The sequence below is a fragment of the Eretmochelys imbricata genome, chromosome 18 (assembly GCF_965152235.1).
Source record: "Eretmochelys imbricata isolate rEreImb1 chromosome 18, rEreImb1.hap1, whole genome shotgun sequence".
Taxonomy (NCBI): domain Eukaryota; kingdom Metazoa; phylum Chordata; order Testudines; family Cheloniidae; genus Eretmochelys; species Eretmochelys imbricata.
The window spans coordinates 16,745,572-16,770,961 of record NC_135589.1 but is presented as its reverse complement, the minus strand read 5'-3'; the positions used below and the strand labels follow the sequence as shown (position 1 = coordinate 16,770,961).

Below are 25,390 nucleotides of genomic sequence, written 5' to 3'. Positions count from 1 at the left end.
AAGAAAGTGATTCTTGTCTCATTGGTTTCATTGAGCTGGTTCCGATGCAAATTCTTTAAATGACTGTGGCACTTGGTAAATATCCTTTCTTGGCTGTTAAAGGCAAGAGCGATAAGCTATAGAAAGTCGCTTTGTGGTTTATTCCGAGAGGCTGTATTCTCCAGCCCCTAGGGAGCTATCAGTGGAAATCTGCCCATCATCCTCTGTTAACTCAGAACAAATTCACAGGGAGGTCTTTAAACTTCCAGTGAAGTTTTAGAGACAATCCCCTAATCACCACAAATTGCTGGGAAGAGCTGCTTTAAAGTCACTGCCATCAATCCTGGCTCTTATCAAGACAACTCAAAGCTAAAATCACCTGGGATCATTTAACAACACTTTAAAGAAGGCTGGCATGTTGCGTTACGTAAAAAAGGCCTCATTTCCAAATATATGTCAATTATATCTCGTGCAGGCAGGGCCCGATTCTGAGTCACCCTGCCCGTGTGCACTCATTTGCACCATGTCAAGTGCATGTAAAACTCTGTGGTTCTGCTTTGGTAGCACTTCACATCCCTTGCTGCACTCATTACACAGGAGCACAAGGTGCAGGGCATCAGAGAACCAGGCCCACAACAGCCATGTCTGGAGAGCAATTGAATCCATATCTTGATGGACAAATATGCCATGAAAGATCTAAAGCAGGTGAATTCAAATTCTGTTCCATTTCTAGTCCCAACATTGCCATTCCAGAGGGGCAAGTTGGTCTATTCAGGACCCCAAGGTTGTATTCTTGCCTGTGCCATTGACTTCAGGCTTATTTCTCAATAACTTTCCCACGTAGAAAAGCCCGCAGTTTCCCCTTCTGCAAAGCAGGGGTTAAAGATACCTATCTCGCCCACAGAGGGTTGCAGTGTACATTGGGCCTGGCTCTGAACTCGCACCACGGCAAATCAGGAGTGACTCTGACATCCATGGAGACACCCAGTGTGCAAAGTGTGCAAGCTCAGTTGTTGTAAGCTCTTCATGATCACTGCGTGAAAGGCACCACCGAAGCGCAGTGATCATTTCATCTCTAGAGCAGCCACCACAGCTCGCTTGTGACCAGAGCACAGCTGTGTGAGAAACCAAGGGCTGATTTCTCCCTGTCAATGGATGTTCGTCTAACCCAGTGGCCCATGTCCCTCTTTCAGCTAGGGCCGTGATACCAGGGCCGTTGTGGGCTAATGTTTTCCCTTTTGGAAAGCAACAGGAGACATCAGGAGCAACAAGGTTTGGCCTTGTTCAGTAGCATGCACATCACAGGCTTCCAATTTGGGGGACTTGCTCTTTGGGGAGAGTGCACCCCTTTCACTCGCTCACTGCAAAGAGAACAAGCCACGGGGATGGTACAGGACCTCTGGCTCCGGGGAGCCAACATGTAGCGTCTGATCCAGCCACATACATGGCAGGATGGAATGACCCATTGGTTCCCACGGGCTCCATTTGCAGAGGGGCTGAGCATCCCCAGCTCCGACTGACTTCGAGCGGAATTGTGGGCGGAAATCAGGAGGCAGCCAGGCACCCAATATTCACGGTGATAATAATAAAAACAGCAGATTTACTGAACGACTACTGATCGTGAGCCTCTGCGACAATCAGTGCCCGGGCTCTGTGGGGCTGAGGGTTATTCATCGCTGCAGCAGGCCTGCAGGAAGCTGTTTTTCCTGGGGAGTGGGGCTGACGCGGCATGTTCACAAGCCATCCGCTGAGTTAAAGAAAAACTCCAAATAGCCTCCTTGGGACTGGAATTTAAACAAATCAACACGCATGTGAATATAATGTCTTCATGGCAACCTATTTGCTCTCCTTAACGGCCACACCTCTGCCTCTCCCTGACGGGGTGGTGGGAACAAAGAGCTGGCGGGAATGTACAACTCACCTTTTCATGGTAACAACAGCCCCCCCGGGGGTGAAATTCATCCCCATGCAGCAGGGGGTCTGTGCAATGTTTGAGTCCCACCTATACCCTGTGTTGAGGGGGACACAGGCCTTTTGCTGGGTGAATCTCAGCCTTTCAGCAGCCATTGCGGAACTGAAAGAGGTTCCCCAGTCTTGGAGCTGGCTGACAAGGAAGGCGCACCCTGGCTGGTAGGGAGCCAGCCCCAGATCTGACAGGGTTCATGGCTGCACTGAACAGGACGTAATGAGGCCAAAGACTCCCCTCTTGGTTCTTAGCCTCCAGCTGAGAGATCAGCTTAGTACGGCTTCTCTGGAGAAAGCCAGAAGGGGGTGGGTGCCTCCCGGGGTCCGGGATAGAGCAGCCACCGCCTGTGAACTGTGAAGGTCCCGGCTCAGGCCTTGGCTGTGATCACAGGCAGGCCACACTTCCACATGAGTCTGACTGACAAATGGGATGCTCTGTAATAGCTCATGGCCTGCTCCTGCTGTGGGAATTGAGGGCCCTTAGGAACAGCAGGACAGACCCCTTATGCCCCCCCACTCCCTGCTGAATGGCCACGGAGGGATCGGGACTGTCTCGGTCACATGGAACTGCTGGGAAGTAGAGACACCAACTGGGTGGGTAGATTGGGGGAGACACAGGCACACACCACAAGCAGCAATAGCCACACACGGCATTCAGGAGAAAAGAAGGGGGCAGCGCGTCTAGGCAGCAGCTCCCCATCCTTGGGCAACCTCAGGGTGTTTGGGTCCCTGTCGGGGCCAGAAGTCCGCAATGAAGAGGCAGGAGCAGCAACTGGAATGAATGATTGCGGGGTTGGCTTAGCATTTCAGAACCTCTGCTAGGTTCAGTTGGATTCAGTTCTGTGCAGGTGGGAGGGGAGCCTTCACCCCAGGTTTGCCCATCCATAGCATGGATGTGGGGAGTGGATCCCGGGGAGAGGATCCCTGTCTGAACCTGGAAAAGGGGCTGAGGCCACTGGGGAAGGGTTTGGGCTGGTACTGGTGGCTGTTGGGGACAGGACAGTGGACCAAATGGACCACGAGTCTGATCTGGGGTGGCAGTTCCTACTTTGCCATCTATAACGAAATTACCCTTTGTATGAACATCAAGCCCATTTCCTGGCCCCTGCAGCAGCCACAGAAAGCCGCTTTGCATTTCTACCTGGCTGAATTTCACATCTAATTCTGTTCTTTTCTTTTTATAATTGAGGTCAAAACGTCAGAGGAGTGTTATTCATCCAACGTTTTGTCTATTAGCAGGAGAGGAACCAATACAGAGCTGGGACTTCATCTGCCTTGGAGCTTTCAGAAATAGCTCCTGCCATAATGGCTGCAAGAGAAACTCCCTTTGAAGTGAGGTTTCACAGAGGCTGGTTCACGGCTTCTATCTAGCTTTTCTCAGGCTTAGAACAAAACAGCCTGTATTTATGAATATACAACAATAATAAAAGGCCGGACCCTTTCATTCTCAAAGGAATCTTCCCTGAGTAAGGACTTACTAAGAAAAGCAGGCTTTGTCCCACTCATAATGATTCCGCAATTAAAAATATTAATTCTTTGCACTCCTACAGCTCCTCAGCTTTCAAAGCCTTTCACAAGCATGAATTAAGCCCCACCACATTCCTTAACATAACTGAATCTGATGATGTATTATCCCCATTGTACTGATGGGGAAACTGAGGCGCGGAGGTGTTTAGTGACTTGCCCCAGGTCACACAGTCATTCCATGGCTCCTCTAAGAAGCAAGTTCTGTTTCCAGCTTTGTTGAATTGATTTGCAATGGTGAATCTTGGAATGAAATCCAGTGCAAATCAGGAGTGACTCTGACGTCCGTGGTGACACCCCAATGTGCAAAGTGTGCAAGCTCAGTTGTCGTGAGCTCTTCGCGATCACTGCATGAAATGCACCACCGAAGCGCAGTTAATCATTTCATCTCTAGAGCAGCCCCACAGCTCAGCCACCCAGCTCGATTCTTGATAGCTCTCCAAAGCCATTCCACCTCTGTGACTTAAAGCATGTTCCTTAAAGATGGATTTTCACAGGGGAGCAAACCGGAGGTTAGACAATGTTTGGGCCGACAGAAGCGTGAGCAGCCAGTGTTCCCTGTGCTCTTATGAAAGAAGTTAGGGCTTGGAATAAGGGGCTGAATTTTGCTTTGTTACACCAATGTGAATCCAGGGTAACTCATTGACCTTAGAGAGACACGGTGGGTGAGGTCATATCTTTGATTGGATCCACTTCTGTTGGAGAAAGAGACAAGCTTTCAGGCTTACACAGAGCTCTTCTTCAGGTCTGGAGGTAAGATCTTACATCACCCGCCTTGTCTCTCTAATATCCTGGCACCAACACGGCTACAACAATACTGCAAACAATCTATTGACTTGAGTGGTCCAGGGTATGTGGGAGCAGAATCTGAGTCACACGTACCCCCTGTCTGGCCTGCGGGGAAGTCATTCTCCTGACACATCCAGCCATGTGGCTTTCCAGTGGGATGATGCGAAGGAAGCCAATTGGCTGGGAACAAGGGAGCCTATCGTCTGAGAGGCGGGGAAGCCCTCGTTTGAACACAAACAGCCTCTGCCCTTAGCAAATGGGGTAAGATAAGAACAATTGGTGCACGGACTTTTTGTTCTCTGAGTTCACAACACTACCACAAAGGGGTCCTGGTCCAAGATGGTGGCCCCTGGGTTCTATTGTAATAATTAATATGAAAAAAGCCAGTGGTGAATGGGCTGGAGTGTGATATCTGGGAACGCTTTCTCCCACAAGGAATTCCCTAAGACAAACATGCCAAGGCACTTTGCAGGCAAAGCGAGAAGCTTTCGGTATCGGCTGGCAAGTGGAGGGGACCCGACGGCACCAGCTGGGAGATGGATCGTCCCCGCAGCTAAGGTGAAAAAATGCCTTCTCCAAATGGTTTCCATTTTTAAACAATAACGATTGAGAGTGGAGAGAAGAACCTGTGGGTAATGACTAGGCATCAAAGGATCAGGTGGGAGGCAGGTCAGGCCTAGAGGGAACCATCAACTGGAAGCTCACCAATGTGATTGGACATGTAACGGGAGGTTTAATGGGCTGTCAGTGCAGGGGTCCTGCGCTGCGAGGCAGGATCTCAGCTCAGGCATCGGGGAACTGGCTGATGCAGTAAACACGCTGCAAATCACTCCATCCACCTCTCGCTCCACCTCTCCTGACCAGATCCAAATCCCCGAGCTAGCAGTCATGGGGCTTCATTAGCCCAGCAAAATGCTAGAGTCGATGCAAGACGCTGTCAAGACGCAGCGTGGGAGACTGTACTGGTATTTGGAAAGCATGACATGTAATTAGGGGCTGTAACTGACTAGGAAGCTCACACCTGATTTGGATTGCTCATGGTAAACAGAGTCTGGGAGCATCCGCAGCCACCTGCATTAGGAAAATGTCAGCACAAAGGAATATCTGCCAGTGAAACCTCCTGAGGGGGCAGGGAGAGATCCCCATCCAGGCTATCTCCACAGAGAATCTCCTGTCTGGGTCTGAGATGTCAATAGACTCCTCCGTGTAGGACCCACGCCGCCTGCAAGAAGTCACGGGTACCTGGCATGCCTGATGTGCCAGGGCTTTGAAGAGGCACGTGTGACGTTCTCTGATCAAAATATGACCATACGGATCATTGCTGCAACCGCTGTTATGTATTTGCAGAAAATCTTGTACAAAGGTTGTCAAGTGAGGTGTCTATGAAAAGGTTAGCGTTTGCTGGTTATGACTGTGCTATCTGCACGCATGAATCACTTTTGTATTTGAAATTATAAGTATTGGCTCTAGACTTGGATTTCAAATGTTTGCTCCTGGGGTACAGCCCACAAGGTAGCTAGGCAGCACATCTTGGCGGGACTATTCAAATGGAATGGCCCATTGAGAGAACATTTAACTGACAACGGACCATGGGAAACACCCCTCTACACTTAGTGGAATTTCCTGCTGTGACGAGCCGAAACGCGTGGACATGGGACTTGCCCACGGGACTCCAGACTCCATCTTGTTGCTGTAATTTTCCACAGTAAGAACAACGGGGGAAAAGATAAAAGGCCCTGGAAACTCCTCCATTTTGCCTCTATCCTGCTCCAGCCTCTATCCTTCCCAACCCTCTGGTCTATGAACTTATACTAATGGGAGCATTCTAACCAATCGACTGAGGACCATCCAATGATTTGGAAGCAACCAGAGACTTATCAAACCAGCAGTTTATTCCATCACTGCTACCAGCCTGAACCAAGAACTTTGCAATTACTGTATGTATTTGATTCCTTTGACCAATTTTAACTCTCACCTTTCTTTTTTTTTTTTTATGAATAAATCTTTAGATTTTAGATACTAAAGGATTGGCAACAGTGTGATTTTTGGGTAAGATCTAAGCTATATATTGACCTAGGTGTGTGGCTGGTCCTTTGGGATCAGAAGAACTCTTTATTTGTTGAGACTGGTTGTAAAGAACCACTAACCTTTAAATCCGGTGTTTTTGGTGATAATACAAGGACTGGGATGCCCAAGGTGTAACCGTGCCACAGTGAGTCACAACTCAGGATGCCAAATTCAGGACCAACTGCTGAGAAATAGGGCAGATACACCCACAAGACTGGTGGCTAATCCCCCGTAGGCTATACCAGACCAGCAACAAAAGTAAACTCCTGTTTCACCACACTGGCTAACAAGAAGTCATAAAAGCAGTTTCCTTGGGCATTCCTGCACTGGCAGCGGGATGGACTGGGTCACCAAAGAGATCCTGCCCATCTCTGGACTCTGAGTTTATGAACCTCTCAGCCGTCACGCTACGTGTCAGACAATAGCAGAGAGTCATCTATTTCAAGAGGGCCCTGGGGCACAAGGGAGGGCCGGGGACACTGAAGGTCCGGAGTGGCGAGAGAGCCATGGGAGTATGGGAGGATTGTGCGGAGTTAGGGAAAAGAGGGACGATGCACGTACAGACTGTGACAGTTATTACTGCAGAAGTTTCTGAGACATATTGAATGCTGATGTGAGCAGCTGCAACTCCATTCCCTTCAGTGGAGCTGCAAATGCTCGTACCAGTGGAGCATTTTCAGTGGAGAGCAATAACTTTCCCGTTCTGCTTTATCCATAAAGCATCCTGTCCCAGCTACCAGGAGCTCTTCAGTTTGCTAAAGTGGGCTACAAACCTCAGGAGAACAGGCTTGCTGGTGAGATTGACAGCTCTTCTGCTTTGAGTCCTGTACTGATATTTGGAAAGCATGACAGGGAATAAGTTTTCTCATGGCAGCCAGTCTCTTCCAGATTTATCTGGATCTGGGCAGCACCAGGGCATGCAGAAGTGAAACAGGAGAAACCTTTTCAGATCCTCCAGAACTGCACTGGTTTGATTCTAGGAAGGGACAATTGTTCAGGATAGGGCAGAGTTTTTATCTGCTCCAAACCAACTGGCCCATTTCTAATGGGGATCAACATCTAGGCAAATGAGATTCTCTCCCTTTAAAAAGTCACCATAGGAAATTAAGGTAAGGGGAATAAAGATAAACTTCCATATCTCTGCAGGGAAATCAATGTCGAGAGCCAGACGCCTCCGTGTTTACAAGGCAAATGCACACTGCACCAAAGAAAATATGATGCACCCGGCTGCAATCGCTGTTCTGCAGAGACTCATTCTGACAAAGCCTGGGTGATTTGTTCATTTCGTTACTAGGTAGCGCTCCCCTTGGATGCCCAGTTTAGCAATTTACCTCCTCTGAGGAGCTACTGAGTGGCAGAAGGAAAATAACTCCAACAATCCCAGGCAGGGAGTGGTAGGAAATCAATTCGTACCTCATGTCGCCAGTGGCAGAGGCTTTGGGGAAAGCTACAGAAGGCTGGGTTTGGCCATTCAGCCGGTTTGGGGCCAGATTGTGGTTGCTCTGTGCATAGCCAGTAATGCCTTGCTCCACAGGTCTTCCCGATGGAGACCCCCAGCGCCAGGACTGTTCGGTGAGAGGCAGGGTACTGCAGCCCAGCCCTTGGGGGTGTATTTTTTATACAACGGAGCAGCCGTGAAGGCTAATGAACCCGAGACTGCTCACTAGAGATGTCAAGAAACCTACGGCTGGATTGCCTCCCCCTCTCCCCCTTCACACACGCTCAGGAATACCATAGATCCCTTAGGGGCTGCTTGTCTCCTGCAGGAGGAAGCGTTCTAGCAGGAGGGGTAAGGAGACAGGTGAGAGATTGGGGTGCTGCTGGACAATTCAATGGCACATCTGGCTCTGTGCCAGAGCTGGCTATTAGTTTTATGTCCGTTAGCAGCAGCGACGTCTGAGCAGTGATTACCACGACAAAGGCCTCTCTGTTCATGAGCTAGCAAGATCTACGGATGCGCTGGGTAATAACTGCAGCTCGCCGCTTTGTCATAACATTCCAGGGCTGTAAACGTGACGAGCTAAAATGCCCGGAACCGCGCATATGTCACTGCTGAAAGAGCAAAACCATCTCAGGGAAAGCGCGAGGCAGGGGGAGCCGGCCACTTTCAGTCCTTGGTGCGTTAGCTGCATACTACATCAGGAGGCTTTATCGCCCCTCGGGCACGGTGATAAATGCCTGCAGCCAACAGTATGCTCTCTGCATGTCGGAGCGTCTCGAAGAGCGTGGAATGAATGCACTAAGGCTCTGTGTGACGAACTAGCTGCTTCACGGAACGTACGTCTGCTCTGGCTGGATGTCTGCATGGCATTCACTGAACACGGCCAAACGCATCCCGTCGCAGCAGACCTGGGACTTGGGGAAACCCTGGGCTGGTGTATTCAGGGCTGGACTTCCACTGTTTCAATGCCCACAGGAGATCCTCTTGGGGCATTAAGGACAGCATGTGGTTTGGGGCATATACTGTTATTACAACAGCACCTGGAAGCTCCAACCAAGATCAGGGCCCTAAGTGCTGGACACACACCTAGTAAGAGGCAGTCCCTGCCCCAAAGAGCTTGTCTGAATAGACAAGGAGGGGAGACAGGAAGTACTATTATCTTTGTTTTACAGGTGTGCTCTGTGGATTGAGTGACTGGCCTGGGGTCACACAGGGAGCCTGTAGCAGAGTCCCACCCCAGTGCCCGAACCACAAAGTCCACCTTTCTTGCTTTGCTAAGCACCAGCAACGGCCCACCCACACCCTCCGGGAGGTCAAGGGCATTATACAGACCTTAGCTAAGCTTCACAGCATGCCAGTGAGGTACGTGAGTAAATAGGAAAAATAAGGTAGGCTGGAATTATGTGACTTGCCCAAGATCACAAGTGGCAGAGCTGAGAAGAAAACCAGGAGTTCTGATTCCCAGGCCCATACACTAAGAAGGGAAGGCTGGCTGACTGGCTACATGACATCCTACATTTAGCACTGTAATGTGCAAAACCCTGAGGCTTTGTCGAGACTCAGGGGAAAGGCATTATTTATGATCCTGTTCACTAACTCCTCCTAAACCAGACTTTGCACCTAGCTCAGACACAGTTTAACGCCTTTTACCCTATGGTAGCTGGCCAGGGTCGGGGTCAGCAATGTGTCCGTACACAGGGTGGTAAAAATGTTGAGGTCTGTGGTAATTTTTCACAAAATTGAATGACTGAATGACATGACCACCCCCACATGTCCGTCACTAAGTACAGTAATTTTGTCAAGTGTCCGTCGCTCAACATGGTGGTGTCGACCCCTAGCCAGGGTTGACCCTGTGGGGGTGGCAGAGATCTGTTAGATCAGTGGTTCTCAACCTTTTTTCTTTTGAAAACCCCTAAAAAATTTTGAATGGAGATGCTGACGCCATTGGAAATCTTCAGACATAGTCTGTGGATACCCAGGGGTCCACGGACCACAGGTTGAGTGCCCCTGTGTTAGCTGTATTTACAACCAAAGCTTTAGATCCTTTAGCCACATTAGTTTCCACTGGCAGTGAGTGTCTCTTTGCTGAACAAAAGCATTGACTCGTGCGGGTAGGAGGGGTTATTATTTCAGCGATAGATTCTCAACCAACCGGTGGCCGTTTGTTTACTGAAATGGGTGTTACTGATCAACGCCTCCCGTTAAGAACAGTGGTGGCTTCCCCAGGGCCGAAGGAAGACAAGACCCTTAGCTTTTGTGCTTTCAGGTCCTGTCAGTCTGCATTGGGGTCCTGAACGTTTGTGTTCAGAGCAACAGATTGAGAGTATTTTGTGTTGGATTAAGATTCACTTACTCAGTAGTAACAGATCTCTATTAAGGCAATATTCTCAGCACGTAGTGATCAATTACTTGCAAGTGGGAAGCTCATAAGGTTGATCCTATCACATTCACCTCCAGCCCCGGACAGTACAGCTTCGACCTCCCTTTGTTACACAAACTTATTGATAACTTTTTGTTATCTTTCCTTATTCCTGTGTATTAGCCTCTCATTTCCATGTTAACTCTCCCCCCTGTCAATACAGGTTTAGTGCAATTCAAACCGCCTTTCTAGAATTTTAGTTACTTTATCTCTTCTTTTTCTTTCTCTCTCATGATTGCTCTGCAATTTTCTACATCTGTGCAGTTCTACGTACACTCACGCTGTTAAATAGCATCAGAACAGACTCTTAACATTCACAGCAGGCTTCTATCAGGGTGAAATATGCCTTCACTCCCAACTCTTTGCCGTGGGCAAAGTAATAGGAAGGTGCAAAGCAAATGTCCAGAGCCTGGAAAGAAGCACATCACCTTGTGTCCTCTTGCCCTCTGTATGCTAAGGGCCAAATGTGTGTAGCAGAGGCACAAGCTCAATGGTCAGAGCAGAGAGAAGCGGGCAGGTAACTCCCCTCTCACTAACCTTGGTGTAAATCAGGAGTAACTCTGTTCATTTCAATGGAGTTATGCTGGTGCAAACTGGAGGCTAACCAGATGCAGACTTTTCGGGCACAAAGCCGCAGGGATTTAACTTGATGCCATATTTTAATTAAGGGCAAGTTTAATCTTTTGAAGGTGATTTATTTCCATGTTGAGATTGCCTGGATTTTGCCAGCACTAACCCCATCCAGCCCTCACCTCTGGCTAGCAGATGTTCCTGACCATACTAGGCATTTCGTAGAGGTGCTTCTGAGGATAATAGATGATGAGGTAAACTCCCAAGCTCAGTGTTTCTGAAGGTAAATCTTGGGCCAAGTCTCGGCTGGTGTTAAGCTGCATTCTCCACTGAGGTCAATAAAACTGTACTATTTACACCAGCTATCTGGCCCAGGGGTGTCTTTTTATTTAATAATACGAGCTTCTAATTCTCTCTTGTTATTTAAGCCCTCCTCTAAAGTCATCCTGCTGCATGGATTGGATCATTTCTCATGCCCTACTCCCAGGTGCTTTGTGAAACTGGACTAAGATGGGACGCAATGGGAGGTAGCAGATCAAGTAGGAGATGCAGTTTATGTTATTAAAAGGGAAAAAACTTATTTTCAATATTTTTCAGTGCAGTGAGCTGAGTAAATCAGGCTGAGGTGGGTGCTCTTAGCTTAGGATCTGTTGGACAGGGAGCAAATGAGAGGCTGGGACATACTTGAAATTGACAATACTTAAGGGCCCAGTCCTGCAGGGAAAACTCACAGTGAAGTCAATGGGCGTTTTCCCTGAGTAAGCCGTTCAGGATCCATCCCTAATATTGAGAGAGAGAGAGAAGAAATGAGTTCCTACACAGCTTATTTCTAACAATGACTGATTGGTGATTACATCCCAGGCTTGCAAACACAGTATTCCCAGGTGGTTTCAATGGATTAGTCACAGTAATAAGCACTATATTAGGTCGTGCATATGTGCAGAATCGGACCCCCGAGACTGGAGCCTAAATTGAGCACATTATACAGACTGATCCAACTACTAGTCAAATCAATGGAAAGACTTGTCTTCGGGAGCCGGATAAGGCTCTTTATGAACTACAATATCTTTAATAATTTAGACCCTAACCCACCTCTACTGAAGTCAAATGAGAGTCTTGCCATTGATTTCAGAGTGTGCTGGGTCAGGGTCATAGAGAGAGAAAACACTGGAGGTTGCAGATTTCCTCACTGGACGTATCCGGGGACACTGGTCACACAATGACTTCATCTTGTTTGTGTATCTTGAATCGTTATTACAGTTATTGCTATCTTTAAGAATCTGACGAATTGTGGAGTTCAGGCTAGTAGCAAAAACCAGAGCAGCGTTTGGTAGGTTCTGACTTTTTATCAGCTCTTGTGACTTTAATCCCTTCCACACTACAGAGTGACGCAGCCTGGCTTCCATTAGCCTTGCAGCATCATTAGATTTTGTCCTCTCATTTGCGGTTTACTTTCGTCATCAGGCTGGATCAGTATTTGGATGGAAACCTTCTCAGAGGATGGGTGCTGAGCACTGACTGAAGTCCAGCTCCTTTTCAGGTGTTTTAAGATGGGCACCCCAAGAATGGAGACACCCAGAATCACTAGTGCCTTTTGAAAATGTAAGCCATACACTGCCCTGATCCTGCTTTGAGATTGGCATTTGTGACCCCCCTCTGCCCACATGGTACCCCATTCATATCAGGGGAGCTCTGCATAGACTCCAGACCGTGCCCCGCCACTTCTCAAAGCAGGATAGGAGCATTAGCCCCAGATCCTCAAATGTACTTAGGTGCCTAGCTCCCATTGATTTGAACAGGAGTTAGCTCCCTAAATACCTTTGAAGGTTTGGGCCTTAGTCTTTATTTGCCAAGATATTCTTTTGTCTCCTTTCACCCAGACAGGAAAACAAATGTGTGATGGCACAAGGACAGAGAGGGTCATATCATATCCCCACATCGGACAGATGATGCTGGAGCAAAACAGGAAAATACGATGAGAAATGGAAAGCCATAAACATTCTTTAAAAATCCCCCAAAACACTCAAGAGTAGAGCATCCAAATGAAACTGACACGCACAGAGACAGAGTACTAAATGGGGACAAAATGAGTTTTTCAATGGGAATAAATAAAAAACTGCAGACCATGCGTCTGGGAAGCCGGCCCAGATCTGCAAGACGGGAGTGTGTGTGTGTGTGTGTGTGTATCTTTTATTAGATCTTGTTCTTATCATTAGATAGATCACAGAGAATGAAACTTGCAGGAAGAGGGCTTGGTTAAAATGAAATTAACAAAACAAATTAAAGTCCATGGGGGGGAGGCTGCAAATCACAGGGGAGGACTGTGAGCCGTCTGCTATCACTGCCTCTGTAGTGTAGATGCTGCAGGGGAGTTGCAGAGAAATATTGTGACATTAAAATGCAAACTGCAGTGAGTAACTGAAGCTACACAGAATTCTCTGTCGACCCAGGCAGTGTATTTACTTGATCTGTGTCACAGTTGGCTGCTTGTTAATTAAAACAGGAATAAAAAATGACGCCTGACAGACCTACAGCTCCCGAGCATACTGGGGAGTGTCAGAATGAATCCAGAGCACTCCTGCCAGCATTCAAGGGGTTAAACCCTTCCTATGTGGAGCAAAGCACAGGTCCCCTATGACTGGCATCTTGCAGAGCCTGATTCTGATCTCACATGGGAGGAACTCCAGTGAAGTCAGTGGAGTTACACTGGGGTAAAACTGGTGCAAAAGCTCCTTGAATAACAAGGAGCCAAATCTTGGAGGGCTTTCTCACTCCTTGAACAAAATTCCCAAGGACTTCAAAGGGAATTTTGCCTAAGCAAGCGGAGAGTAGACACTAACTGACGTCTTCAGATTTGGGCCCTCAGAGAAATCAGCAATACCGAAACCTGCCTTTCCTCCAGACCTGCTCAAATACTGCTGACACACATAAAATATACGAGACAGATTGGAAGCTGACCCAATTTCTTCTCACTATATGAAACCCCACACAATTAAAGACAAGACAGATCCGAGCACTGAATCTGGCTCTGGATTTGCATCGGAAGCTGAACTCCTTCAGAATTTCAGATCTGTAGTTCTGGTCTCCAATGTATTTCACAGAGGGCACATCAATGTAGCCTGCTTTAGGTAGGTGAGTTGGAATTTTCCCATAAAAAACAGGACTAGACTGGGTAAAAAGAACTTCCGTGCGGAATAGGGTTGGTTTGCTGTAGACCCGTGTGTCAAGGTGAGATGAGAAGAGATGGGAAATGCAGCAGATGTAGCTGTCATGTGCTCAGCAAGAGCTCAACTTGCAACCTGCCAGTGTCCCAGGAGGCAAGAACACTATATGGGGGGGCATGTATGGTTCACCCACATGAGCCCCCCCAGCACCTGAGGGCCATGGGAGCTGTGCAGGGGTCAGCTCACACCAGGAAGGACAAGCTGAGCCGAGCTGTTCGGGTCACAGGGGCTGGAGACTTCCAGGTTCATTTGGATGTTTGAGGGGGACAAACAGACTTGACAGGGGATCTCCCCACAAGCTCCAGGGAATCCCCTTAGTATCCTGAAGGCTGCTGGGGGAAGGATCTTGTGATTGTCAGGACTCGGGGGATGCTGTTATTGGGGCTGGGGGATGAGGGTGTGACACAGGGGATGCGATGCTTGCCGGCTTCTTCTCTGGGTGAACAGAGCTCAGCCCAGCCACATTCCCATTCCCCAAGCAGGGGCTGAAGTTTGCAAACACATCTGGCCTTGACCACACAGCTCAGAGACGGGAAGCTTTACACAGCTCTAGGGAAAAGCCCTGTGTCGAGGTCACTGGGGCTATTGCAAACCTCTCCTCAAATGCCACAGAGAGGGGATCTTTCACTTCCCCCTTTTCAACCCCAAAGGGACCTCCATGTTAACATCTCATCCAAAGACTAGCACCCGTCTAGTCCTGCACTGAGTGCCAGGGCTGGGTAGGAGCCCAACCTCTGAGGCAGGGGTGAGATCCCCTGCGGCACTGCGGGGGAAGTCCCATCAGCTACTGAGCCCTAATAGGAGAGAGCATCCCAGAGAACTGCTTTAACCCTTTCACTGAGGGCATTTTGCAGATGGCCAGACAAAGGAATTCACAGGACAAGTGCCATGTATGTGAGCCCAGGACTGCCTCATCATGCAAACTGCACACACGGCCTTTGTTAAATCTGCATGTCAGAGAAGAAATCAGCACTGGAAGAAGCAACGATTATGTATGCTGAATAAATGGTAAAGAGCGTCATGCATCCCCCTTGGCCCGGCCCTTTTACACCAGCGTGCACCGGGTGTAAAACGCAGCCCTTTAGACAGAGGACCCCTGTGCGCTCGTGCCAATGACAACACAAGGCGAAAAGCCACAGAGGCTCAGGGCTCTACATTCGCATCTTGGCTCTTTGCTGGCTCACTGGGCGACACGTGTAACTTGGGTGCTGCCTGACCTGGAAGGTGGGTGCACGGGACGTCTGTCAGGTGCTTGGCGAGCCGTAGATCAAAGGACGTATGGAATTCTGGTGCACCATGTTTCTCTATCATGCCCTGTGAATGGGAGTCACCCCTCATGCATCCAGCAGAGGGGACCCCCTTGAATGCACAACAGGCTGCAGGGCAATGTAAACCCCAAAGGTCCACCCGTGTGTCAGCTGTGTGCCCCAAACTGCCATGATCTTCTACGGGAGCTTTGCCCGAGTGGGGAGTGCTTTGCTGTAAAATCTCTTTATGAATCATTACGGCCAGCTTGTCAGCCCGCTGTCCAGGGAACAAAATCCTGCAGCTGGGGACGGACGGGGTAAAGGTGAGATTTCTTTGTCAAGATTCAAGTATTGGTGTAGAGGGAACTTGAAATCTCAAGCCGCGGAGGCTGGATCTAAACTCTCTGCATGCAGGAGAGGGGATGCTTGCTTGCCCCAGTGCACGGAGTTTATCTAATCCCACCCCTCACGCCAGGCTCAGAGTGGCCTGGCCCAACAGTACAACCGGGTTTTTTTTTCGCCTAGGAAATATTTTACTAGTGGAGAAAAAAAATCTGTTGTTTCTATCCTAGGAATCGACTTAAAACCAAGCCAGCTCAAGCGAGGACTCTGGGGTGGGACTGGTTATTCTAGAAAGTTGGTCTCCAGCTTTTTTTATTCCTTAGGTTCTTACCAACCCCATGGCTCCCACCCGTGAATCCCACCTTAGTGGCCTCTGCTCAGAGGAGAAGGCAAGGAGCACCTGGCAAGGGTTCAAATAAGGACCTGATCCAACACCCAGTGAAGTCAAAGGACAGACTCCCAGAGATTTGGATGGGCTTTGGATCAGGCCCTACAGGGGACCTGTTGCTAAAGTCAGTTCTCCTGGGCGACTTGGAAGCAATTACAATGGCTGGTGTGCAAAAGTGTCACACCCCAGAGCACATTCTGTCTGTCTGTCCATTTGTCCCTCACCTCCACTGACTCAGACACACACACTCTCTCCCCCCTCCTCAACCACGTCTTTGGAAAACTAAGCTAAAGCTCAGCAATCCCAACCTGGTTTTTAAAGCCACTGTCCCGCCCTCTTTCCTTAGAGAAGCTCAGTCAAGAATCCCAGGGAAGCCGGGGCCCTGTCCTGGCTCGGGGTGCCAAGGCCCACGCAGGGGCCGGACCACGCTCACTTACCCGGGAGTGGCACTGGAAGCCGAAGTACACCACCACGATCGTCGGCAGCAGCACGACAGCAAAGATGGTGACCACCAGGAGCAAGTTCATGAGGAAGACCAGAGAGTTCGTGGCGACGATCAGCAGGGTCCAAGCCCAGCAGCAGCAGGTGCTCCGGGGCTCCAAGGGAAGAAGCTGGTCGTCCATGTCGTAAGGAGGGAGGCCAGGGATCATCCGGGACGTGTCGGACAGATTGTCCACTTCAAAGTCCTCGATCTCCTGGTCGGACATTCTCAGAGGAGTTTCTTTACCCCTCCTTCCCTTGTTCTTTTTTCCTGCCTTTGCTGTTGGCCACGAACCCAAGCGTGGAGCTCTGGGGCTTTCCTTTCTCAGCCGGAAGCCAGCAGAGGAGGGCTAGCCAGACACCAGCAAGGACCCTAGAGATGGAATGGCCCTACTGGGCCACCTGGTGCACCCCAGCCTGGCCAGGGCAGGATCATGCCCTGCAGTATATTCTCCAACACTGCCTCTCCTCCAGTCTGAGAACAGAGCTGCACCTGCTGGAAGTTTGGTCCAGAACCAGCTACGGGCTATCGCTTTGCTTTTGAATCCACGGTGTTTCCTTATTTTCTCTTGCACGCTCTCTCTGTCTTCTGGGGCTCTTCCTTATGGGGATACGGTCCCAAGGAGTTCCCAAGAGTTTCTGCCCTAGCTTGGATATGCTGCACGGCTCTGGAGATAGCCTAGTAGTCCTGCTGGCTAAGAGTGTCAAGCTCAGGCCCTTTCAGAGACTGTTCCTTGACTTTGAATCATCTATTTGTGGCCAGTATCCCAGAGCCAAGTAATTACCCAACTTTCTTCCAATTGGCGTGCCCGGTTAAAAGAACAAGCGGGAGCAGCTTCTCCCTCGTCCTGTTGGAAACCCTGCCTGCGCTGTGCAGTGCTGAAAGCAAAGAGACACAAGCTGACTGGAGCAGCGTGTGTGGTTTTGGTGCACACAGCTGTCTGCATTCACAGGCACTCAGACAGGAGCAGCGTCTTCCCTTCTGAGCTGGCTCTGGAGCTGTGCAATGCCGCACTGTTCATACTGCTGGCTCTCGAGTGGCTTTATCAGATTTCCTTCCTGTGCTAGCCAATCCTTTGCAGCTTGTTTCTCCACCCCAGCCACTTAGCACGCAGTGCCTGGGTACCACGCTCTCCCCACCTTCCCAGGTTAGGATGGTCTTTTTTGACACTGAAATTGCTCTGTTCTCAACTCTCCGGCCACAATTTCTTTGCAGATAAAAGACTAGGATACTGTAACAGACGATAATCATTGCACTTCCTAGACAGGGATCTCAGCATGCTCTGCAAACGGTAACTCTCTTTTAAGGCAACAAGAACTGCAATGAATGGAGGTCTTTTTGCTTGGCTCATGATCAACCCCACGTAAAGAAATGGAGATTGTCTCTCCTGATGATCTTTAGCACTTATATTGCACTTTACATACATGCTATCAGCACGCCGGGAGCAAGGAAACATCCCCACTGAACAGATGGGGAAACTGAGGCAAATACCAGTTGCATATCTGGCCCAAGATGAACTGCTAATCAGTGGCATAGCAGGGAGTGGAATTCAGCAGTGCCGGAGTGCAGCTCGATGCTCGTTCCTTCGAACCACTTTGCACTGGACCGAGCAGACAATACAAAGCTTGTGTGAGATCAACCATTACATACAATGCTTCAAAAATAAATGTGGTTTCTAAGATACAGACTAAAGTTCGTCAGGAAATGATTTTTTTTCCTCCAGGAAAAATGTCAAAATTCCTGCGGTGATTTCTAGCCTTTGATATAAACTCAAACATTTTTCAACAAAAACAAATGTTTTGCGTGGAAATTTCCATGCTGGCAAAAAAGCTTTTTTTCTGTTGGAAATAAACATTCTGATGACAAATCTTTGATCCGCTCCCACACAGGTGTCTTTGACCCTGAGAACTCTCTTCGTCTTTTCGTCGGTACTCTGAGCCCCTGTGGCATTTCCAGTGGCTATGGTGATGAGTGTCACATATTAGGACTGGATAGAGTAGCCAGAGTTTGCTGGGAGGTGCTGGCCAGAGAGTCTTATCAGCCAGCTGGAAGCCTGAGAAGTGGCTGCATGACCCTTTGGGGATGGGGACACTGGAAAGCTCAGGGAGGGAATGGGGAATAACAGTTTGATTGGCACAGGGGAGAAAAGGAAAACCAGGCTGTAGCGTGCGTGGGCTCAGAAATGGGTTGTGTCTCACACAGCTAAGCTGTGGGAGCAGAGAAGTGTGTAGCCTTCTGTCTCCTAGAGTCCTTGGTCTTTTCGGCACGTACGTGTGTGAACGCAGACAAAGGACATGATATCGGGTTCTCGGAACAAGTGCTGTCTCCCCAGCAGCAGCACCCCATTGACTTTCCTTGCTCCTCATGCTGAGGACTTGTCTTGGGCATGATTCTTACAGGAAAGCACCTTGCGTTCCTGGGAGGCTCCCCTCGAACGGCTCCATGCTTGAAATCCGGGCCAGACGAGGACTGCCCGAGCGTGAGTCGGAGCCACGCTCAGAAGGAGAAGTGCCCTGCCACGGGGTGTTCTGCACACCCAGGCTTCTGCCTGGAGAGTTTCAGGGAGCAGCAGCATACCCAGAGAGCAGCTAAGTTGCAACAGCTGGGTTATCCCAAAGGCAGGGCTGCTAGAGAGAGGCAGGGTTAGAGCCACCCCAGTGCAAAGTGCCGGCTTTGCATTCTCACCACTTACCTGTGGTACTCTTCGTTACTTGTATTAATGAAAATCAGGGCCCCTCTGTGCTAGGTGCTGTACATACACATAGTGGGACAGGCCTCGCCTCCAAAGAACTTGCCTCCTAGACAAGTCAGCCAAAGGAAGGATCATTATCCCCCTTTCACAGATGGGGACAGAGGTGCGGAGAGATTAGTGACTTGCCCAAGGCCACGCAGAGCTAAGCATTGAACTCCCCTCTCCTAGTCGAGTGCCTGGATCACAAGGCCATAGATTTCCCCCGTTAAATGTTGCAATTACAGGGCCAAATGTGTGTAACACCCTTCCTGTGCAGCCAGGAAAGGACCTTGGTTATTCCCACTGTGTTTGTACAGCTCCTAACACAACCCTGCCCCGATTCCAACGGGGGCCTTTGGATGTTACCGCGAATGACCATCTGCCTCCCACTCTGCTGCCATTAAGGCAGGAAATGGGTTATTTTGAAGAGAGGATGATTTTTTCTCACTGCTCATTTCAGTTGTTGGTGCTGAAGACACCGTATGATTCAGAGACCCCCTCACTTCCTACTATGGATGCGATTGTTAACGGCTAAGGTGACCATAACATATACTGCACCCAGCAGGCCTCCAGCTCATCTGCTTGCAGCAGCTCTGTTGCAGAAGTCGTATTACAGATGTGCCCTGGTGACAGCACTTGCCCTCTTGTGGAACTGAGGGTTCCTCTGAGACGTTTTGTGCTGGATACATTTTGGGTGAGAGTATTTTGGAAACTGGGCCCAGGGCCTGATGGGGATCTGACTGTCTGGGCATAGAGCAAACTGACCTAGCTAATGCATCTTCACTAGCCATTTCCAGATTGCACAGATCTGTGCTGCACGACTGAGGCTATTGTCGGGTGAACTCGGCTACTCCAAGCTCCTGGCTCTTTTGGTAGAGAAGGGCCCTGGATGGGAGATCTGGAGCTGGATTCAGGATGTGGGGATGTTCTGAGCCCATGATAGGGAGCAGATTTCATACCCAACCTTCCAGGGGCTGGTGTAAATGACAGCAAAGGGAAAGGGGGCTAAAATTCCATGGTGGCGCCTTTGCGACTCGACAGCAGGTAACCGAGCCAAGCAGCTGCGCATGCCCTGTGAGTGCTCTAAAGGGACGGGCAACTCACTCAGAAACCCTATCAGAGACTGCTGTTTTGCTGCAGAAGGTAGCTTCTTTCCCTGTGCTCGGGGGGAAGCTGGGACGCACACATACAAGGAGGCCCACCAAGCCTACTGCACCTGTTTACAGCAGGTGAGATTTAATTATATCCCTATGGAGTCCTTTAAAAAAAAAAAAGCTTTAAGGGCTTCTTAGGAAAACGCTGAGCCTGATTCTGCTTTAGTACGTGGGTATAAATCCGGCATAACTCCATTGAGCTGTGAACCTTCTGAGCCATCTCACTTTCTATGGTGACAACATAAATAACTATTTTTGAACACATCCCAGCAATGCCCATGTTGGTGGAGCGGATCACCTGGGTGTAGATCCCTCTGACTGATCCCACCCACCCTGACCAGGGCAGGCTGCTGGTAAATCCATTGGACTTGCTATGCCAGATCATCCCATTGGTCCATCTTACAGTTCATTTTGGAAAGAGCCACGGCAGAGGGTCTCATCAGGTCTCCGTTATCTGTCTAGAAACCCAGATGTTGGTGAGACTGTTTGTGCTACAGAAAATATCTCTCTCTTTCACAAGCCACTGGCAGCCAGCTCCTTGGGGAGCCACGCTACAGAATCGCTTTTAATGAGCTTGAAGGCAGGGAGAGGTGTGGGAGGAGATATGTCAATATCTAATTACTGTGCAGTGATCTGCATAAGTGCCTGGGAAAGTTACAAAGCTGAGCTAGTCTTCTGCAGTGTCTTCAGTTAATGGCTTCGCTGTGAAGTTAATTGTGCCTGTGGAAGGAAGGATGGTAACGCTCACCAGGAGCACAGAGCTGACATCCCAGCTTCTTCTTCTCTTTGGTGGATGGTGTTCGAGAGGCAGTTCTCTTGTGAGCAGCTGGAAAGGCTGTGCTTTGGCAAAGGTGATGCAGGATCAAATGTGGTTATTAGGGCTTCCCAGATAGTCGAACCAGCCACATCCAGACTACAGGGCTCCATCCCCCAATCCCAAAGGAGCAGTGGGGGAAGGCAATTTCAAAGGCTGCAGCAACCTGCTTTCCTCCTGAGAGCAAGAGCCGGGCAGAGGAGCCATTGTACCTTGGCGGGGTAACTGCTGGGGCCGATCCTGAAGTGGTGCTGTTTATGCAACCCCCCTTGCTTAGGGCTGTAGCTAAGGGGCCAGGCTAGTCCTCTCTCCGCAGACAATCCCTGATTCTTTCAGTCTCCTCTCGCCTCAGCCCTGCAGGCGACACTGCAGCTAATTCAGCCGTTTTGCTTGTGATTATTTATCTTCGGTGTCAAGTTCTCTTCAGATAAAACAGGTGCCACCACTCAAGGGATGGATTCAAAGCAGATGCTCTGACTATCAGCACTGACGCCAGCCTGAGACTTGATTTGTTCCAGCCGGAGTCTAATGGCGAATAAGATAAAACATGCATTGCCAGCAGTGGATTAAGCCAGCCCTCCACGCATTCCGAACTATCCGTCTGGACAGCGCCCAGCTGTCCAGAGAGGAATGGGAGAGTGAAAATAAAAGGGAATTAAGAAAGTGTTTATTTGAACAGCAACTGTAACGCAATGCCCCTGCCTGAGGAGAGAATTTTCAGTGGTAGGGCACAAATCGGCGATCCAGATTCAATTCTCTGCTCCACAACTGACTTCCTGGGTGGCCCTTGGGCAAGTCGCTTAGACTCCCTGTGCCTCAGATCCCCCTCTGGACAATGGGGACAACAGCATTGTCCTGCCTCATCGGGCTCTTGTGAGGATAAATACAGTAAAGACTGTGAGGAGTTCAGATACTACAGAGACCATACAAGGACCTAACACAGATAAACATCAGCTGCTGGGATCAGACTCAGGACCTGTCGGTCTAAAAGCATGAGCCTCTACTTCGTGAGCGAAAAGACCTTCCTCTCTTAGCTCAAGGGCTGTGGTATCTCATCAACTAAACCCAGATCTCCTCAGCTGTAGCCCAGTACCCCATGACAAGAGCAGCTCTGATTTAACAGCTTAGATTGACTGTTCTGCAAAAAATGCAGATAGATTTTTATAAGTCAATAAATTCTGTAAATGTTAAAGACATAACAATAAAACAAGCAGCTCTGCTCATGTTACTTAGAGCACTTCCTGGCGGGTGCCCAAGCCTGTGAGCCAGGCCTCCTGCATTCCACTCCTGGCTTTTGTGTCCTTAGTCAAACCTCCCTAGTGAGTATCATTTATTATCTGTATTGCAGTAGTGCCTAGGAGCACCAGTCATGGACCAGGTCCCCCCTCTACTCGGCTCTGTACAGACACAGGCCAAAACTACTGTCCCCCCAAAGAGCTTACTGTCCCCCTCTACTCGGTGCTGTACAAACACAAAACAAAAAGATGGGCCCTGCCCCAAAGTGCTTAGTTACTCATCTGCAAAATGGATGTGAAGTATTTAGCTACCTGTAGACGTACAAGAAGTGTAAAAGTGCAACAGGGAACAATACTGTGCAACAGAGATGGGCTAGGAGCCCTAAAAGGTCTTTTCCCTTTGTAAAGTCTACAATGCCTCATGGGGATGATACGAAGCTTAATTCTCTAAGGTGCACCTCTGTGAGATCTGACCAGCTTCTGAGCCTCCTTAACAGGAGTCAGGTGAAGCAAGTTAGAAATCACTGAGTTTGGCTGCGATAGTATGTTGCCAACAGCTGAACATGTCGTATTTGCATTTTCACTAACTTGTCATTTTCCTCCTGAGCCCATGTTCTCTTGTGCCATTTCCAGGCTAGCATTCCTCCCTGCGCTGGAGCCAGCATGCTTTTTATTTCCAGAGACACAGATCTGCCCCCCATTGAGTGAAATAGGCACACAGAAGCCTTTGCCGTGCACACAGCCGAGGGAATAGGAGACGTCCATCAGGACTGTCTGACATCTGGAGAGTGACGGATTACCCTGTGCGAGGCTACGTCCTTGAGCGGTTGATGGGTATTCAAATGCAAAGCAAGAGCAATTGACATCAGGGTCTTGAGTTTAAACCTAGGCTTTCAGATGACACGCTGAGCATGATACAAGTGCAGCACTGGACCTGAACAGTGGCAGATAGATAGGCAGGGACAGGCCTGGAGACAGAGTGAAAGAGAGAGAGGGAGTAGTGACCAAAAATAGATGAGTCAGCATGTTCAGTGACATCACAAAAACAACTGTTACAATTGGCTGCTAGCTGTTAGGAGTCTCCGCTGGGAGGCCAAGGATTGGGTGGGCCGTAGAGACTGAACTCCTTCCATCTTCCATCGGTGGGATCTCCCAGGTCGAGCCACACTGATGGGGCCGACCAAGTGTGCGGGAAAGTGTGCGGGTCTGTCACACGGACCCCTTGCCTCACACCGTCCAACCAAGACCTCGCTAGCACTGGTCAAAACCCCAGGAGAACATTTCATCATCTTTTTGAAATGGCTTGCCGTATTTTTCAAAATGAAACATTTAGAAAAAACAACAACCCAACCCTGGAATCTTTTTAAAACTTAAGCCCAGCTCTGCCTTGTTGGTTGAAAACCAAAGGAAAAATGTTCCCCAAATGCCATCAGCCTGTTTCCCAGTTATCATTTTTAACATTGAAATATTGAAACGTTTCAGCCAGAACCAGCCCAAGCACTTTCAATGGATTCAAACCAGCAGCTCGGCTGGAAGACCCCTTTCTGTTTTAATCTAACTGCGAACCTTGGAACAGCTCGGCTTAGCCAGTCAATTTACCAGGAGATGGAGAGAAAATTGCACAGAGCCCTGGTAACCGCTGGCTCCTAAGTGAGCAGCGGATTCAACTGCACTGGCTGACCTAGGAAATCATTTCCCTAATAGTCTTTGCCAAAGTGCCGGAGGCATAAATCTATTAAACACATAGAGTGTAGGGGTGGGTAGTCAGTTTCTTTAGCAGGGAATTCATTTTGAAACAAAATTTCACATCTCTTGGCAGTGAGGAGTAATTCAAGGTTTGGAGAGAGAAATGATTCAGAACAATCCTGCTATTATATGTCAAGTACTCCTAATTGCTGTAATTCAGGGTGCTGGTTAATTCTCAGTTCATCCTCTTTGTCTTTAGGACAGGCTCCTGGGTAGAGTGACACTTGCAGGGAAATCTCCATGTGTTAATAACTTTTATCCAGCCAGGCTGCCAATAGAATCAGCAGGAACTGGTCAACAGAAAATGAGAGGTGAAATACTAACAGAAATGATACCACCCGCCCCACTTGGAGGAAGGGCTCAGTGGGAGAAGGGGAGAGTAGAAGTGCTTCCATAATGCTTCAGGGCAGGGCTCAGTTGGGAACACAGGGCGGGGGGGGTGGGGGCAGAGGAAGGCAGAGGAACCCCTGTAATGCAGCACACAGCGGGGGAATGACTTGGAGCCCTTTGCAAAGCCACTGAAGCCTAGAGCCGGGTGAAACTTTCCTACCAGGTCTGGAAACCAGGCAAAACTTGAAGCCCAACCCATGAGTTGCTGAAGTTGGCAGCCATGGGCCATCTCCCCCTCCACTGGCTCCAGGAGGCATGTTTCTTTCTAGGAGTCAAACCGTAGGGACGGGGAATTGGCCAGTTGCCCTGGTTTTCTGAACCTGAAACTTACAGGGAAACTTCTGGCAAGTGGAACCCCACCTGTATTACTGCGGATTACACAGCTCTAACTGGGACCCCCGTCCCAGCCCGTCCCTGTCCCATGCACACAGACCTCACAGCACCCCAGGTCTCATTGCCACCCTGCCATGGGGAGTGCTCCAGCCTGGGTTCAGCTACCGGGTCTGCCCCGGAAGGTTTGGTGCCTTAATTGAATCAGCTCTCCTCGGTCGCGGCAGCTGACTGACAGCGTCAAAGAACATCTACAGCTGAACTCCCCAAGGCCCTTTAGCTTTACAGGTTAATTAAGCAGAGCTGTAAAGAGCTGCACAACCAGCGTGTATCCAGCCCATCTGGCTGGAGTGAGCGCGGAAGTGAAGAGAGTCGCTCTGGAACCAGACAACCTCTGCACTCGGAGGGAGGCTATTCAGACTTCCAGCTCAGACAGGTCTCTCACCCAGCCAGATTTATGCCAAGGCTTTATTCCTGAGCCCTCAGGGACTTGGGTCTTGCCCAGCCCTGTCCACACGCACAAGGGGAGCCAGTGGGCTGGACACAATCCTCTT

General features: G+C 49.4%; 1 protein-coding gene across 1 annotated transcript in view; it reads right to left on the bottom strand.

The window, feature by feature from the left end:
• Positions 1 to 16,662, bottom strand: part of TMEM278 (transmembrane protein 278) — a 41,457-nt gene extending 24,795 nt beyond the window's left edge. The window contains exon 1 of the mRNA XM_077837142.1: positions 16,393 to 16,662. Within this exon, the coding sequence (XP_077693268.1) occupies positions 16,393 to 16,662 (270 nt within the window). The remainder of the gene's footprint in view (positions 1 to 16,392) is intronic.
• Positions 16,663 to 25,390: the final 8,728 nt, after the last annotated feature.